The sequence below is a fragment of the Vicia villosa genome, linkage group LG1, assembly GCF_029867415.1.
Source record: "Vicia villosa cultivar HV-30 ecotype Madison, WI linkage group LG1, Vvil1.0, whole genome shotgun sequence".
In the NCBI taxonomy this organism is placed as follows: Eukaryota; Viridiplantae; Streptophyta; class Magnoliopsida; order Fabales; family Fabaceae; genus Vicia; species Vicia villosa.
In genome coordinates this window covers 47,544,881-47,559,163 of record NC_081180.1, presented here as the reverse complement: position 1 = coordinate 47,559,163, position 14,283 = coordinate 47,544,881, and the positions used below count along the sequence as shown (strand labels likewise).

Sequence of the window (14,283 nt, the reverse complement as noted above, 5' to 3'; positions counted from 1 at the left end):
TGGATACTTTTTCATTTGAAGCTTGTATGAAGAGTTAAAGTGTTGACAAGTTGCTGATAACTCATTTGAATCAAGTCATATTCCAGGTCACAAGTCAGGTCATGACCTGGCATTTTAACAAACACCTGGCATGCCAAATCTCCAGCCATTTTTAGAGCTCTACAGAAGTGCCATGAATGCAAACTTGATATCATTCTCTTCCTTGCCATCTCCTCTATCCATTGAAACAAGAATTGGCACAATTGGACAAATATTGAATGAGATACAAGTCTTCAAAGTCGTGCCCTCATCAAGTCACAATGATGCGTCTGGCTGAGCAGAAGTTCAAGGCATGCGCAAGGCTTTTTGTCAAACACATGGTGGGCCAGATTCAGACTCAAATTTCTTCCTCCACAAGCCACTATCTTGAACAAGCTTGATTCTAAACCACTCCTTACCATGTCCTCTATCTAATAAGCCCAGCAACATTGATTTTGGACGCATATTGAGCAAGTTATGAGACTGCAAAGTCATCCTCCAACCTAACCGTATTCTTGCCAAGGCACAAGCATAAGACCCAGGTCATGCGCGCGTGGCATATTCCAGATGTGCATCCATGTTTCCAGGCGAGTTTGAATGACTTGCAAGCTTGCAACTCCAATCTTCCCAACACGAAACTTGCACTATCTCATGTTCCTTTCAAATTGATGTCAAGATTACACCTTTTGAGAACTTGTAGAGGAAGTCATGAGCATCCAAAGTGAGGGCGTGGACATGATCTTGTTGCTACTATCATCACTACCATGCATAGCCATGCACATGCTGCACTGAAAAAGTTCCTCAAAAACTTACTCCATTTGAACCACACTTACTCACTAAAGCCCCACACTCAAAGAGTTGCTTCCACTCTCTCCACACACACCCTATAAAAGCAACTCTACTAGTTCCTTTCACACTCACGATTCACAAACTCACACACCCTCTTCTCTCTTCTCATTATTTTCCTCTTTCCACCCTCTCTTCTCTCCACTTTGCTCTCCCCTCACCACCACCTCCGGCCGCCATAACCGTCTCTTCTAACCGACTCCGGCCACCGTAACCGTTTCCTCTAACCAATTCCGGCCACCATAACCACCTCTCCGCATCTAATCTTCACCACTATGTCATCACCTTCATTCGCAAGCCACGAACTAAGTCTTCCCTTCCACTGAATCGAAAACAAAGCTCACCTTCTTCATCAATGGTGAAATTTTGTTTTCTATAATTCAGAGGTTCTTGTGAATAGTTGAGTATCTTAACACGTTCAGCGTATCGCATCCAAGCTACCGCACACTCCTCTTTGCATCTGTAACTACATTAACAAGTGTTCAGATCTCAGTTTTCCTCGCAAGATAGATCAAGAGGGATTGCACGGCGTAGCGAGTCTCAAGCACAATTGAGCATTTATTTTGCTCAATCGGAACTCTCTGAAGCTTTCTGGATCGCTACCACGCTTCAAGTCCTCTGTTAAAGCTCCCTTCAAACTGCTCCGATCTACAGGTAAACTCTTACTCCTAAGTCCATGCATTCATCATCGTTTTGCATGTTTCTTGATGCTATCTCGTGCGAAATCGCTCACTGATCATTAACCCTATGATTACTTCCATTTATCTTGCGTGTGGATAATTTAATTTCAGATTCAATTTTTAGGGTTCTTAGATATTTTCGTTCGATTCTTGAGTTTCATTCTATGTCTGTGAAAACCACTAGCATATTTGGATTCTGATGATTGAAATGAGTGCGATAATGTCTGTTTGACTAATTTCTGGAAGTCTTGGCCGCCACTAACGGTGGCAGACGGTGGCCGGAGGGACGAGGGTGATGAAGCCATGATTGTAGTGCTTTTCTGTTTTAATTTGAAATTTGTGACGTGGCGCGTTGCCACTGGTTCGCTTCCCATGCTTTTAGTAGTTTTGTCCTTATTCAAATGATTAGAATTGATGTGTAGCAATAGGATTGGTTCAAATTTATGCACTTTATCCATTTTAAACCAATAAATTCCTGGCACATGATAAACGTGACAATTGAAATAAAAAGTGGGAAGCGTGTACAGACGCTGGGCCTTGGCACCTTTGGGCTGGATATCGTTTTTGGATCACACTCCCTAATTGCTGATACACCACATGCTAGTGACTGGGCCTCTATGCGCCCTTGCTATTCCCACACCCCTGTTCAGGCCTGTTTTAGCGTTTTAACTGCATTTTAGTTCTCCTTAAAATTACTTCTGCACCCCCCTGTTAATAACAAAAATAATAATAATTGATTTCCCTTTTAATTCCTTTTGCTTATTAATTGAGTTTTTCCCTAAATAAAAAACTCCAAAAATATTTTTTCCATTAATTAGAATGTTAGAATTTTTTTCTTATTTCTTTTAATTGACTTTAATTGTTTTTAGAATTCAATAGATTCTTTTTTACATGAAAAACCATAAACCAATAAATTGTTTTGTTAGTTAATTCAAATTAGACTCTTGCATAAACAAAAATGACATAGTTTGCGAATAATTCTCATAGTCGTTTTTTGGGTTTTGTATAGATTTAATTCCTTTGTTTTGTGAATATTTTCCTTTGTGAATTGTCTAAAATGCCCTTGGTCTTTAATATTGCTTTAATCCTTTTAATTGTTTTTTTCCCCATTTTTCTTTTAGAATTAGAATAACATAGATGTAGAAATTAGGACTAGTTCTCTTTTTTCATTCTTTTTCTTTTCAACTCTAAAACATCTAAAAATATCAAAATAAATTCCCCATAAAAAATACAAAGAAAATACTTAAAACACTAATAATCAAAGTGAAAATTCTTAAAAAGGGAATGGAAGCTTGGATCTCCCTTGCTTTAGGGAATCATTCGAGTGCTTGGATCTCCCTTGCTTTAGGGTCCCATTCAGGCGTAAGTTCCCAACTAATAAAAAACACAAACCATAGAGTAACTCGAGTTTCCCTTGCTTTAGGGATTTTCTCGAAACGCTCAAAGTCTCTCTCTCATCTCTTTCTCTTAAGGGCACCGTTATCTCCACTCCATTGCATCCTAAGCGATCCCTTATGCAAGAGTGCGAGCGTTAACTCCGCCCAACTAAAAAACACAAAAACAAACAGAAAATCGTGAGCCGAGCTACGGTAACTTTGATTCCTGAAAAGGATACGTAGGCAGCGGGGTAGGGCCCGTGCAAGTACAATTCTTTATTTTCCCTACATTCTGCATTTCATTCGCATATAGACATAAACATAGTACACACCCTTTAGATAGAAACAAACATAGGTGGATACCATCGAGTACGATGGGCGTGAGGGGTGCTAATACCTTCCCCTTGCGCAACCGACTTCCATACCTTGATTCTCTGGTCGCAAGACCCTGTTCCTTCCTTTGTTAGGTTTTCTGATATTCCTTTCCCTTATGGGATAAATATATTGGTGGCGACTCTGTTCATTTTTCGCGAGCGTGCGACAGCTGGCGACTTCACTGGGGATACCTAAGCAAGTCGATCCTAGCCTTTGTTTGTTTTACTTTATTGGGTGTTTATTTGTTTTTATGTCTATATCTTGTATATATGTTTGCATGTTTATTTTCTGCTTGCATATCATGTTTATTTCTGTTTGCACATCATGCATATGGATCATATTTTGTGTTCCCTGGGGTCTTCTGTTCTGTTTTGCAGGTGGGTGGTTTTTTGAGGTAAAAGGCCCACTACCCAGGCCAAGTGACACATAGGATTAGCATGGATGCTCATGTTGACTCCCGTGGCTCTTGCTACGATCGAGTTCAACATGGGGTACCACAACTGGGCGAGGTTCTTTCATGGAACACTGTGTCTAGCACGCTTGTTGCTTCAAACACTTTGTACCCCATGGGAACTGTAGACCCTAGTGACCATTAGGGACCACCTGTCCGTGTCTAGAATTCATACCTGTGAGTTTGGGGTGGGACAGGATACTAGCCTTCATCATACCCTGATTTCCATTTTGCAATCTGAAGCCGGAATTTTGAACCTGCTACATTCAGTGTTACCCAGTTATTCAGGGCTGCGAGGGACATTCAGTCTCTCACTGCATCACACACATGACACATCATGTTATTGCATCCACCTCACTTCATTCGTGGAGAATCCTAAAGTCTATTTTCAAATAGTGACAAAATGTACACTTTTTGCAAAAAAAAAACAAAAAAAAAAAAGAAAAGAGAGGAAATAAAGAAAAGAGTAGAAAAGAAAAGAAATAATGTAAAGACTTTAGGATTCTCCCAATGAAATGCATCCCGCCATATCATTTAACATGCATGTTCATTTATTTTCAGGAACTTTTGGCTTTGTCTCCGACCAACACATGGCATTACCAATGAAGACTGGTAGACGTAATCCCTCTTATTCTTTCCTGAATCCGAATCTGGATTCCCTTGGGTGTTTAGCAAAGAAGATTACGCCAGATGAGACAACCAACTTCAGAAAAGAATATGGGTACATTCTGAGCCTTCTCAAGATGCCGTTCACCAAGTACGAGCAAGAGGGAGTTCATACTTTGCTTCAGTTCTATAATCCTTCCCTCCGCTGCTTCACGTTCACCAACTACCTCTTGGTTCCTACATTGGAAGAGTATTCCCTATTTCTTGGCATCCCTATAAAGAAGGAAGTGCCATACTATAGCACCATGAAGGCCCCCGATTCCATTGAAATTGCTAAGGCTCTTTATTTGAGCAAGTCGGTCGTGGAAGCAAATCTCACCAAGAAGGGAGAAGGCTTTGATTTTTGCATGGAGTTTCTGGTCAAAAGAGGTTGTGAGGCTGCTGAGACAAAGGAATGGGACACATTTAGAGCTATCCTGGCTCTAAGTATCTATGGTATTGTGATGTTCTCAAATATCCCTAACTTTGTTGACATGCACGCAATTCACATGTTCATTCTGCAGAACCCGGTTCCTACACTTCTGGGGGATGTTTATCATTCCATTCATCACAAGAGTAGTCAGAAGGGAGGTTTGGTTAGATTCTGTGCTCCGTTGCTATATCGTTGGTTCAGGTCACATTTACCTGAACGTGGCGCTTTCGTTGATAGTAGACACACATCTAAGTGGGCTGAGAGGATTATGGGGCTAAGGGCTAAAGATATTGTCTGGTACAATAGCGCTTTAGATGACAGGGAAGTTATCATGAGTTGCGGAAGGTTCAAAAACGTACCTCTCATGGGTCTTAGGGGCGGAATCAACTATAACCCCGTCCTAGCTAGAAGAACATTTGGATATGCTTTTATCAGTCCGCCTGAGCAAACAGAGATAGCTGAGAACATTTTCTATCATGTGGCCACCAACAGTGGGCAGATGGCAGAAGCTGTGCAAGCCTGGAAAAGTATTTGCTGGAGAGATAAGAAGCATTTTGGTCAGAGAGACTGTGCAACTTATAAGGACTATACTGAGTGGGTCAAGACTGTGGCCAATACCCAAGGGATGTCTTTCCCTCCTAAGGATCCTTTGTACCCCCCTGCTGGTGAACAACCCAACATCGTCTCCATGCCTCGTTATAATCGAACTGTTGAGCAGAATCGGAAATTGACTGAACAAATGGAAACAATGCAAGTTAAGATGAATACTGATAGGCAAGAGAAGCTTTCTGCTCTTCATAAGTTGAAAATGAGAGAAATAGAGCTTGAAGAATTGTATGCTAGAGGAAGTACCTCTCAGAAAAGGCCAAGAGTGACTATAGACCCCAAATTTACTGAAACTCAAGAGAAGAAGCTGAAGGAACATTACGAGACTCAGTTGGCAGATTTGACTAAAAGACTCCAAATTCAGACTGAAAATGCCGATTCAGAGAAATCTCGTCGCAAGAAAGCAGACAAACTCTTGTTGGATCGCCAGAATACCATAGAAAAGTGTTATGAAGAGATCCGAAAGCTGAAGGGCCAGATAAGAGAAAAAGACCAGAGTAATGCCCAAGTTCAAGAGGAAGCTAGGTGTTGGGAGGTGAAGAATCGCCACATGGAGACCATGCATTTCAGAAAAGACCTGCTGATTCAAGAGATCATTAAGAGGCCCACCCGTGTTGAGACCAAGAAGCTCTTTGAAGAAATGAAGACTTGGAGTGATAAGAACATCGGAGAGAGCCCCCTCCGTCATGTGAATATGGAGGACTCTACTTAAATGCTGATTTTGTTGTAGAATCACCACCAGACATGTTGGATGGGATTCCTGATTTTATTTCTGTATTTGTTGGCTCATGGGAGCAGAATATTTTGTACTTCAAAACTTGGTTGTGGAATTAATCGATTATGTTTCCTTATCCTGTTTGCTTATCTCGGTTGTGCTTATCTTGGTTATGCTTCACTATCTTCTCCGTTATCTTGTGTTGTTGGTTTGAGACAAAGCTAAAAAATCTTGAAAATAATAAAACATGCACACATGCACCCATGCACTCATATCATACTGCATTTTCAGGTTTTTATCAAATTCTAATTGGGGTCCCTTCCAACAGCAGATTTCTTTTCCGACGACGAAGCTGACTTCCTTACATCCTTACCGCACCAGAAACAACGAGAAAAGAATCATGGATCAATTTGAACAGAATCAAGCTGCCCTCCGTAGGGATATGGATGTTATGGGGGAAAGAATGACCCAACTTATGGAGACTCTCCATGTCGTTGTCCAAGGACAAGAAGAGCTCTGAAAGAGCGTTGCTGGATTAATCAAGGATACTCCTACCAACTCTGCTGATGGGGGAGTAAAGACTAAGGAGATTCTTGTTGAGGGGATACCAAAGGTAGTGGATGACCACCATGAGGTTATTGATCTTGAACATGATCTTACTGCTGAGTTGACCGAAACTGTTAAGATGTACCAAGCTCTCGAAGAACGCCTTAAGGCCATTGAGGTTGCTAAAACTTCGAGTTTCGACACTGCTGCTTTGAGCTTGGTACCTGGAATTGTTATTCCACCGAAGTTCAAGGTGCCATATTTTGATAAGTACAAGGGAGTTACCTGCTCAGAAACTCACATTCGTTCTTACTGTCGTAAGATGGCCGCTCACGCCGAGAACGAACCTCTGCTTATGCATTTCTTCCAGGACAGTCTCACAGGAGCCCCGTTGGAGTGGTATATGAAACTTGAGAGGGCCAATGTCAGTACTTGGGGAGGACTTGTTGATGCCTTCTTGAAACAATACCACTACAATACTGCTATGGCTCCTAACCGTGCCCAACTGCAAAATATGTCACAAAAGTCTGAAGAATCTTTCAAAGAATATGCCCAGAGGTGGCGTGAACTTGCTGCTCGAGTCCAACCTCCTCTTCTTCACCGAGAATTGATTGATCTGTTTATGGGTACTCTGAAAGGGTCGTACCTTCAGCACATGGTTAGTAATACTTCTCCGTCCTTCTCAGATGTGGTCATCATTGGTGAACGGGTTGAGAACTGTGTAAAAGCTGGTACCATTCAAGGTGTTACTAGTCCTAGCAACTCAAGTGGTAATGGTAAGAAGCCGTATTCTGGGTTTGTGAAGAAGAAAGAAGGTGAAACCAGTACTGCTTCAGTTGACCAAGGTCGAACTCCAGTATACTCTGCTGTTCCACCTCCTTACTACCCGATGCCATATGCTGTTCCCAATCCGTATGCCCCTCAGGCATACGCTGCTGCATTTCCACAACCATGGATGACACCCCAACAGCCTTTCGTACCACAACAACAAGTTGCTGCTCCTCAGAATCGCCAACAGAATCCTAGGCCTCAAGGTCAAAGAGCTCCACAAAGGCAGAGGTACCCTGATAGGCGTATAGATCCGGTTCCGATGCCATATGCCCAGCTCCTTCCCCAATTGCTTGCTGGTCAGTTGGTGCAACTCCGTGAAATGGGCCCTCCGCCTAGTCCTCTTCCTCCAGGATATGATGCTAATGCTCGTTGTGAATTCCATTCAGGCGCTCCAGGCCATACGATTGAAAAGTGTAAAGCGTTAAAATACAAAGTTCAGGATCTTCTCGATGACAAGCTTATCTCGTTCACTCCTACTGGTCCTAATGTGCAGAATAATCCTATGCCTCCCCATGCAGGTACGACCAATGCTGTTGAATTGTGTGACGAACAAATCCTGGTAACTGATGTGAATGAAGTCAAAGTGCCGCTTGCAATTGTCAGAGAACATCTTGTGCAACAAAGGATTCTGTGTGAACTACATGACTTCTGTTTGCAATGTTCTTCTAATCCAGAGGAATGTACTAGGTTGAGGGATGAGATCCAAAAGCTGATGGATGAAGGTGTCATTAGAGTGGAAAAAATTATTCCTGATGACGAAGTGGCTATTCTAGAGATTCCTTATTCTCCTGCTGATACGACGAAAGCCCAAAGTACTCCTTTGATCATCCATGCTCCGAGTACTCCCTTGGTCATTCAGGCTCCGAGTACTCCCTTGGTCATTCAGGCTCCGAGAACTCCCTTGGTTATTCAGGTTCCAAATGCCCCTCTGACCTCTTCAACCTCATCTCTCGTTCCCCCTCCTGTGACTAATTCCAAGGTTGTTCCTTGGAGTTATAATGCTGTGTATATTCGAGGAAAGAAATATGATTGTCCTCCAGTGGGTAATTCGAGTATCACTAATATTACTGGCACTAGTGGCATTACCCGTAGTGGTCGGATCTTTGCTGCTCCTCCTCCACTTCCTAAAGAAACCAACAAGGATGCTAGTGCACAAACAAAGGGGAAGCAAGTTGCTGTTGATCCCCCTGAGACCCGTAATGCACAAGACGCCGAGCAACTTCTGAGAATCATTAAGAAAAGTGACTACAAGGTGATTGATCAACTTGACCAAACTCAAGCTAAAATCTCCATCTTGTCCCTTTTGGTGCACTCAGAAGCTCACCGTGATGCTCTTATGAAAGTCCTGGCTTCTGCTCACGTAACTCAAGACATTACTGTGCCTCAGTTCGAAGGGGTCGTCACCAACATTGCTGCTGGTAATTGTTTGGGTTTTTGTGATGATGAACTTCCGCCTGAGGGTAGAGCCCACAACAAAGCGTTGCACATCTCCATAAAATGTTTGGATGCTGTGTTGTCTCGAGTTTTGATTGATACGGGCTCTTCTCTTAATGTGATGCCCAAAACTACTTTGTTTAAGCTAAGTATGGATGGGGTTATGATGAGACCATGCACTATGAGTGTCAGAGCGTTTGATGGTTCTAGAAGGTCCGTAGAAGGGGAAATTGATTTTCCTGTTTTGATTGGTCCCCATATGTTCTACATTGCCTTCTATGTTATGGATATACGTCCTTCGTACACTTGCCTCCTGGGTCGTCCTTGGATTCATGCTGCCGGAGCTGTGACATCTACTCTCCACCAGCGGTTGAAATTTGTTGTGAATGACAAGATTGTTGTGATCACTGGTGAGGAGGATTTGATAGTCAATAATCTAGCATCATACCGTTATGTGGAAGTGGAGGGAGAGATACAAGAGACACCTTTTCAAGCTTTAGAGATTGTGTCATTCGATAGGCTCCCTGTGATTGAGAATAAGAAGGAACTCGGAGCACCCCTCTCGTCTTTAAATGATGCTAAGGCCTTCTTAGAAGCTGGTACTCCCCATAGTGCCTGGGGCAAGCTGATTGATGTCCATGAGAAGCGAGACAAGTATGGCCTTGGGTATCAACCATCTTCGTCTACTCAGCTCAGCATAATTCCGGGAAAGAAGGTGATTCCCCCCATTTCTCAAGTGTTCGTCAGTGCAAGCACCAGTTCTGGAAGTCAAGTTCTCGCCGTGGATGATGATGATGAAGAAGATCTCTCCAGATTCATTTTCCATGTTGCGCCTGGATAGGAACTCAACAATTGGACTATCCTGGACATCCCCAGAGTCACTTTTATGGAGATGTAATTTTCTTGTTTCGATAAGTCATATGCTTCGCCCTAAGCATTTTGACCACTTGTACAAAGAAGGGCCCCCATGTTGTTTCAATTTGTTTAATATTGAATGAAAATCATATCTTCGCATGCAATTACTGTTCCATTTCTTTCATTCTTGTTTTTACTTTAAAAACTTTTTCAAAAAATGGCAAAGCTTTTCTTTTTTTCCTTTTTTATGTGTTGCATTCTAAGGCATAAATCATCCATCGTGCAGATCTGGCTCGAATTCCATCAAAAATGATAATGTTACAGTTCCACGTCTTAATATCCTTGAGAATCCAATTGACCAAGCTGATGAGGATAGTGGGGAAGATTTTGAAGTCCCTGAGGAATTGGCAAGACTTTTGAGACAAGAGGAGAAATCTATTCAGCCACATCAAGAAGCCATAGAAATCATCAACCTCGGTTCAGAAGAAGCAAAGAGAGAAGTCAAGATAGGGGCCGCTTTGCAAAGTGACGTGAAGAGAAGGTTGATTGAGCTGCTTCGAGAGTATGTTGACATCTTCGCCTGGTCATACGAAGACATGCCTGGTTTAGACACGGATATAGTTATGCACAGGTTACCGCTCAAACCAGAATGTCCGCCTGTAAAGCAGAAACCACGAAGAACTCGACCTGATATGGCTTTGAAAATCAAGGAGGAAGTTGAAAAACAATTGAAGGCTGGTTTCTTATCTGTGTTTGAATATCCTCCTTGGATTGCAAACATCGTCCCTGTTCCTAAGAAGGACGGAAAGGTACGCATGTGTGTTGACTACAAAGATTTGAATAGAGCAAGTCCGAAGGATGATTTCCCTCTGCCTCATATTGATGTGCTAGTCGACAACACTGCTCAGTATTCGGTGTTCTCCTTCATGGATGGTTTTTCCGGCTATAATCAAATAAAGATGGCTCCTGAAGACATGACCAAGACCACTTTTACGACTCCGTGGGGTACGTATTGTTATAAGGTGATGCCTTTTGGTCTTAAGAATGCTGGTGCAACATATCAACGAGCAATGGTGACTCTCTTCCATGACATGATCCATAAAGAGATTGAAGTATACGTTGATGATATGATTGCAAAATCCCAAACTGAGGAGGAACACTTGGTATATCTTGAGAAACTGTTTGCTCGTCTGCGAAAATTCAAGTTGAGGCTTAATCCAAACAAGTGCACTTTTGGAGTGCGATCTGGAAAGTTACTTGGATTCATTGTGAGCCAACGAGGGACTGAGGTCGACCCTGATAAAGTAAGAGCAATACAGAACATGCCAGCGCCGAAGAATGAAAAAGAAGTTCGAGGGTTCCTTGGGAGATTGAATTACATAGCCAGGTTCATTTCTCATCTCACTGACACTTGTGAACCCATCTTTAAACTGCTGCGCAAGAATCAAGATATCCGCTGGGATGATCATTGTCAAGAAGCCTTCGAGAAGATTAAACAGTATCTCAAAGAGCCGCCAATTCTCATGCCTCCGGTTCCTGGGAGGCCGCTTCTTATGTACTTAACTGTGCTTGAAGGATCTATGGGGTGTGTGTTGGGCCAACATGACGAGTCTGGTCGAAAAGAGTGCGCCATTTATTACCTGAGCAAAAAGTTTACCGATTGTGAATCCCGCTACTCACTACTCGAGAAAACTTGCTGTGCTTTGGTATGGGCTGCTCGCCGACTGAGGCAGTATATGTTGACTCACACCACTCTATTGATCTCCAAAATGGACCCGATAAAGTACATCTTTGAAAAACCGGCTCTTACAGGAAGACTAGCCCGATGGAAAATGCTTTTATCAGAATACGACATCCAGTATGTCACACAGAAGGCCATCAAAGGAAGTGTCCTTGCGGATCATCTTGCTCATCAACCATTAGAAGAGTATCAGTCAATGAAGTTTGACTTTCCTGATGAAGATATCATGAAACTAGATGATAATGAAGGACCCGAACCAGGAGAGCGATGGACTCTCACGTTCGATGGTGCATCAAATGCTATGGGCCATGGTATTGGGGCAGTTTTGGCTTCTCCTCGTCAAACTCACATCCCTTTCACAGCTAGAATATGCTTTGATTGCACAAACAATGTCGCAGAATACGAAGCTTGCATAATGGGTCTCGAAGCAACCATTGATATGAGAATCAAGATCCTTGAGGTTTATGGGGATTCTGCCTTGGTTATACATCAAGTGAGAGGTGATTGGGAGACAAGACACCCCAATTTAGTTCCTTATAAGGACTATATCTTGGAGTTGCTGCCCGCTTTCGAGGAAATCACTTTCAATCACATCCCCCGAGAAGAAAATCAATTGGCAGATGCTTTGGCTACTTTGGCGGCTATGTTCAGAGTTAGCTCCCCTAAAGAAGTGCCAGACATAAGGATCCTCCGTTACAAAGAACCTGCACATGTATTCCCTGCCCACTGTCTCACTACTGAAGATGTGTATGATGAAAAGCCATGGTATTACGACATCAAGAGGTATGTTAAGAAGCAAGAGTATCCCGAAGATGCTACGAAGGTTTCGAAGGTTAGCATCCAAATTCTTCTTGTCAGGAGACGTCCTGTACAAAAGAAACTATGATTCAGTTTTGCTCAGATGCGTGGATAGACACGAAGCAGAATTGATCATGCGGGAAATTCATGAAGGATCTTTTGGAACTCATTCCAGTGGACATTCTATGGCCAAAAAGATCTTGCGAGCAGGATATTATTGGATGACGATTGAAAGTGATTGTTATGTGTATGTGAAGAAATGTCACAAATGTCAAGTGTATGCTGACAGAATTCATGTCCTCCAACCCCTCTGAATGTCCGGACGTCGCCTTGGCCCTTTGCTATGTGGGGCATAGACATGATCGGACGGATAGAGCCACAAGCTTCAAATGGACACAGATTTATTCTTGTTGCTATCGACTACTTCACCAAATGGGTTGAAGCTGCTTCTTACAAGAACGTAACCAAGCAAGTCGTTACTCGCTTCATCAAGAAAGAGATCATATGCCAATATGGGGTTCCAAACAAGATCATCACTGATAATGGGTCGAATCTAAATAAAAAGATGATGGCAGAGTTGTGTGAAGAGTTCAAGATTGAACATCATAATTCGTCACCCTATCGGCCAAAGATGAATGGCGCAGTCGAAGCTGCTAACAAGAATATAAAGAAGATTATCCAGAAAATGGTTAGAACGTATAAAGATTGGCATGAGATGTTGCCATTTGCTTTGCATGGCTATAGAACTTCGGTTCGTACTTCAACTAGGGCAACTCCCTTCTCTCTTGTCTACGGTATGGAGGTCGTACTACCTGTCGAAGTGGAAATTCCTTCGTTAAGAGTCTTGATGGACGCCAAACTCGATGAAACAGAATGGGTTCAAACGAGACTTGATCATCTCAATCTAATTGAGGAGAAACGCTTATCTGCTATCTGCCATGGCCAGTTGTACCAAAAAAGGATCAAGAAAGTGTATGACAAGAAAATTCGGCCTCGAGAATTCCACACAGGTGACCTAGTCGTAAGGAAGATCTTGCCAATTCACACCGATCCAAGGGGCAAATGGACTCCCAACTATGAGGGACCATACATTGTGAAGAAAGCATTTTCAGGTGGTGCTTTAATCTTGACAAAGATGGATGGGGAAGACGTTCTGCTTCCAGTCAATTCAGACTCAGTCAAAAAATACTACGCATAAAAGACCCGCTAGGTCGATGTACCTAGGCAAAAATAAGGGCATCCCGGAAAACCAAAAGGGTTTGGGAAAAAATTAGGGATAAAACAAAAAAGAATAACCCGCTAAGTTGAAAACCCGAAAGGGGCGACTTAAGCAAAAAGGGGCATCCCGCTGGATTGAAAACCCGAAAGGGCGATCCAGGCAAAAGTTAGGGATCAAAAGCGAGAGGCTGCAGTCTGAATATCTTTCACAAAGACCACTATACACCCTTGACAGAACGGACGGATCAATCCAACCATTACCCTTCTGAAGCAAAGCATTGAGAGGATCGAGGATATGGGAACTGTAGCAATATCAGTTTTAATGGAAATCCGAGCATTTCTCTTTGCCATTTTGCTCTCTGCATTTGTATTTTATTTTTCGCAACTACCTCATTTAGGAGTTGCTTCCTTGTACAGAAGCCTATTCACAGGCATTCCATCAATAAAATGATCTTTTGATGCAAAAGCTTTCTTTCTTTCTTTTCATTTTTGCGCATGCGAGGTGTGATTTAATTCGTTATTGAACATTGCATTGAAAGCATGGGGGCAATAATCTTAAGATCAAAACGAAACATGATGTTACATAAACATAAAAGTGCTCTAAGGGGCACCATTTGCGCCCAAACGTTGTTTTCTGTGCAGGTTGCAGGGTCTAGCCGTCATCTTGGCTCATGACATGTCACAAAGGTCATCATCATCCCGCATGAAAGTTCAA

The 14,283-nt window shown here is 42.5% G+C and overlaps 1 protein-coding gene across 1 annotated transcript; it reads left to right on the top strand.

The window, feature by feature from the left end:
- Window positions 1–4,336: 4,336 nt before the first annotated feature.
- LOC131628791 (uncharacterized) lies at window positions 4,337–6,142 on the top strand. The gene is made up of 2 exons (XM_058899632.1): window positions 4,337–5,489; window positions 5,646–6,142. Exons 1-2 carry the CDS (start codon window positions 4,337–4,339, stop codon window positions 6,140–6,142), a joined length of 1,650 nt encoding a protein of 549 aa, XP_058755615.1.
- Window positions 6,143–14,283: the final 8,141 nt, after the last annotated feature.

What these genes read in the sequence shown, in the direction of transcription:
- LOC131628791 (XM_058899632.1), top strand. Translation starts at nt 4,337, where the DNA reads ATGGCATTACCAATGAAGACTGGTAGACGTAATCCCTCTTATTCTTTC. An exon ending in TCCTTTGTACCCCCCTGCTG is followed by an intron (nt 5,490 to 5,645) that starts GTGAACAACCCA and finishes TGAGAGAAATAG; the next exon opens with AGCTTGAAGAATTGTATGCT.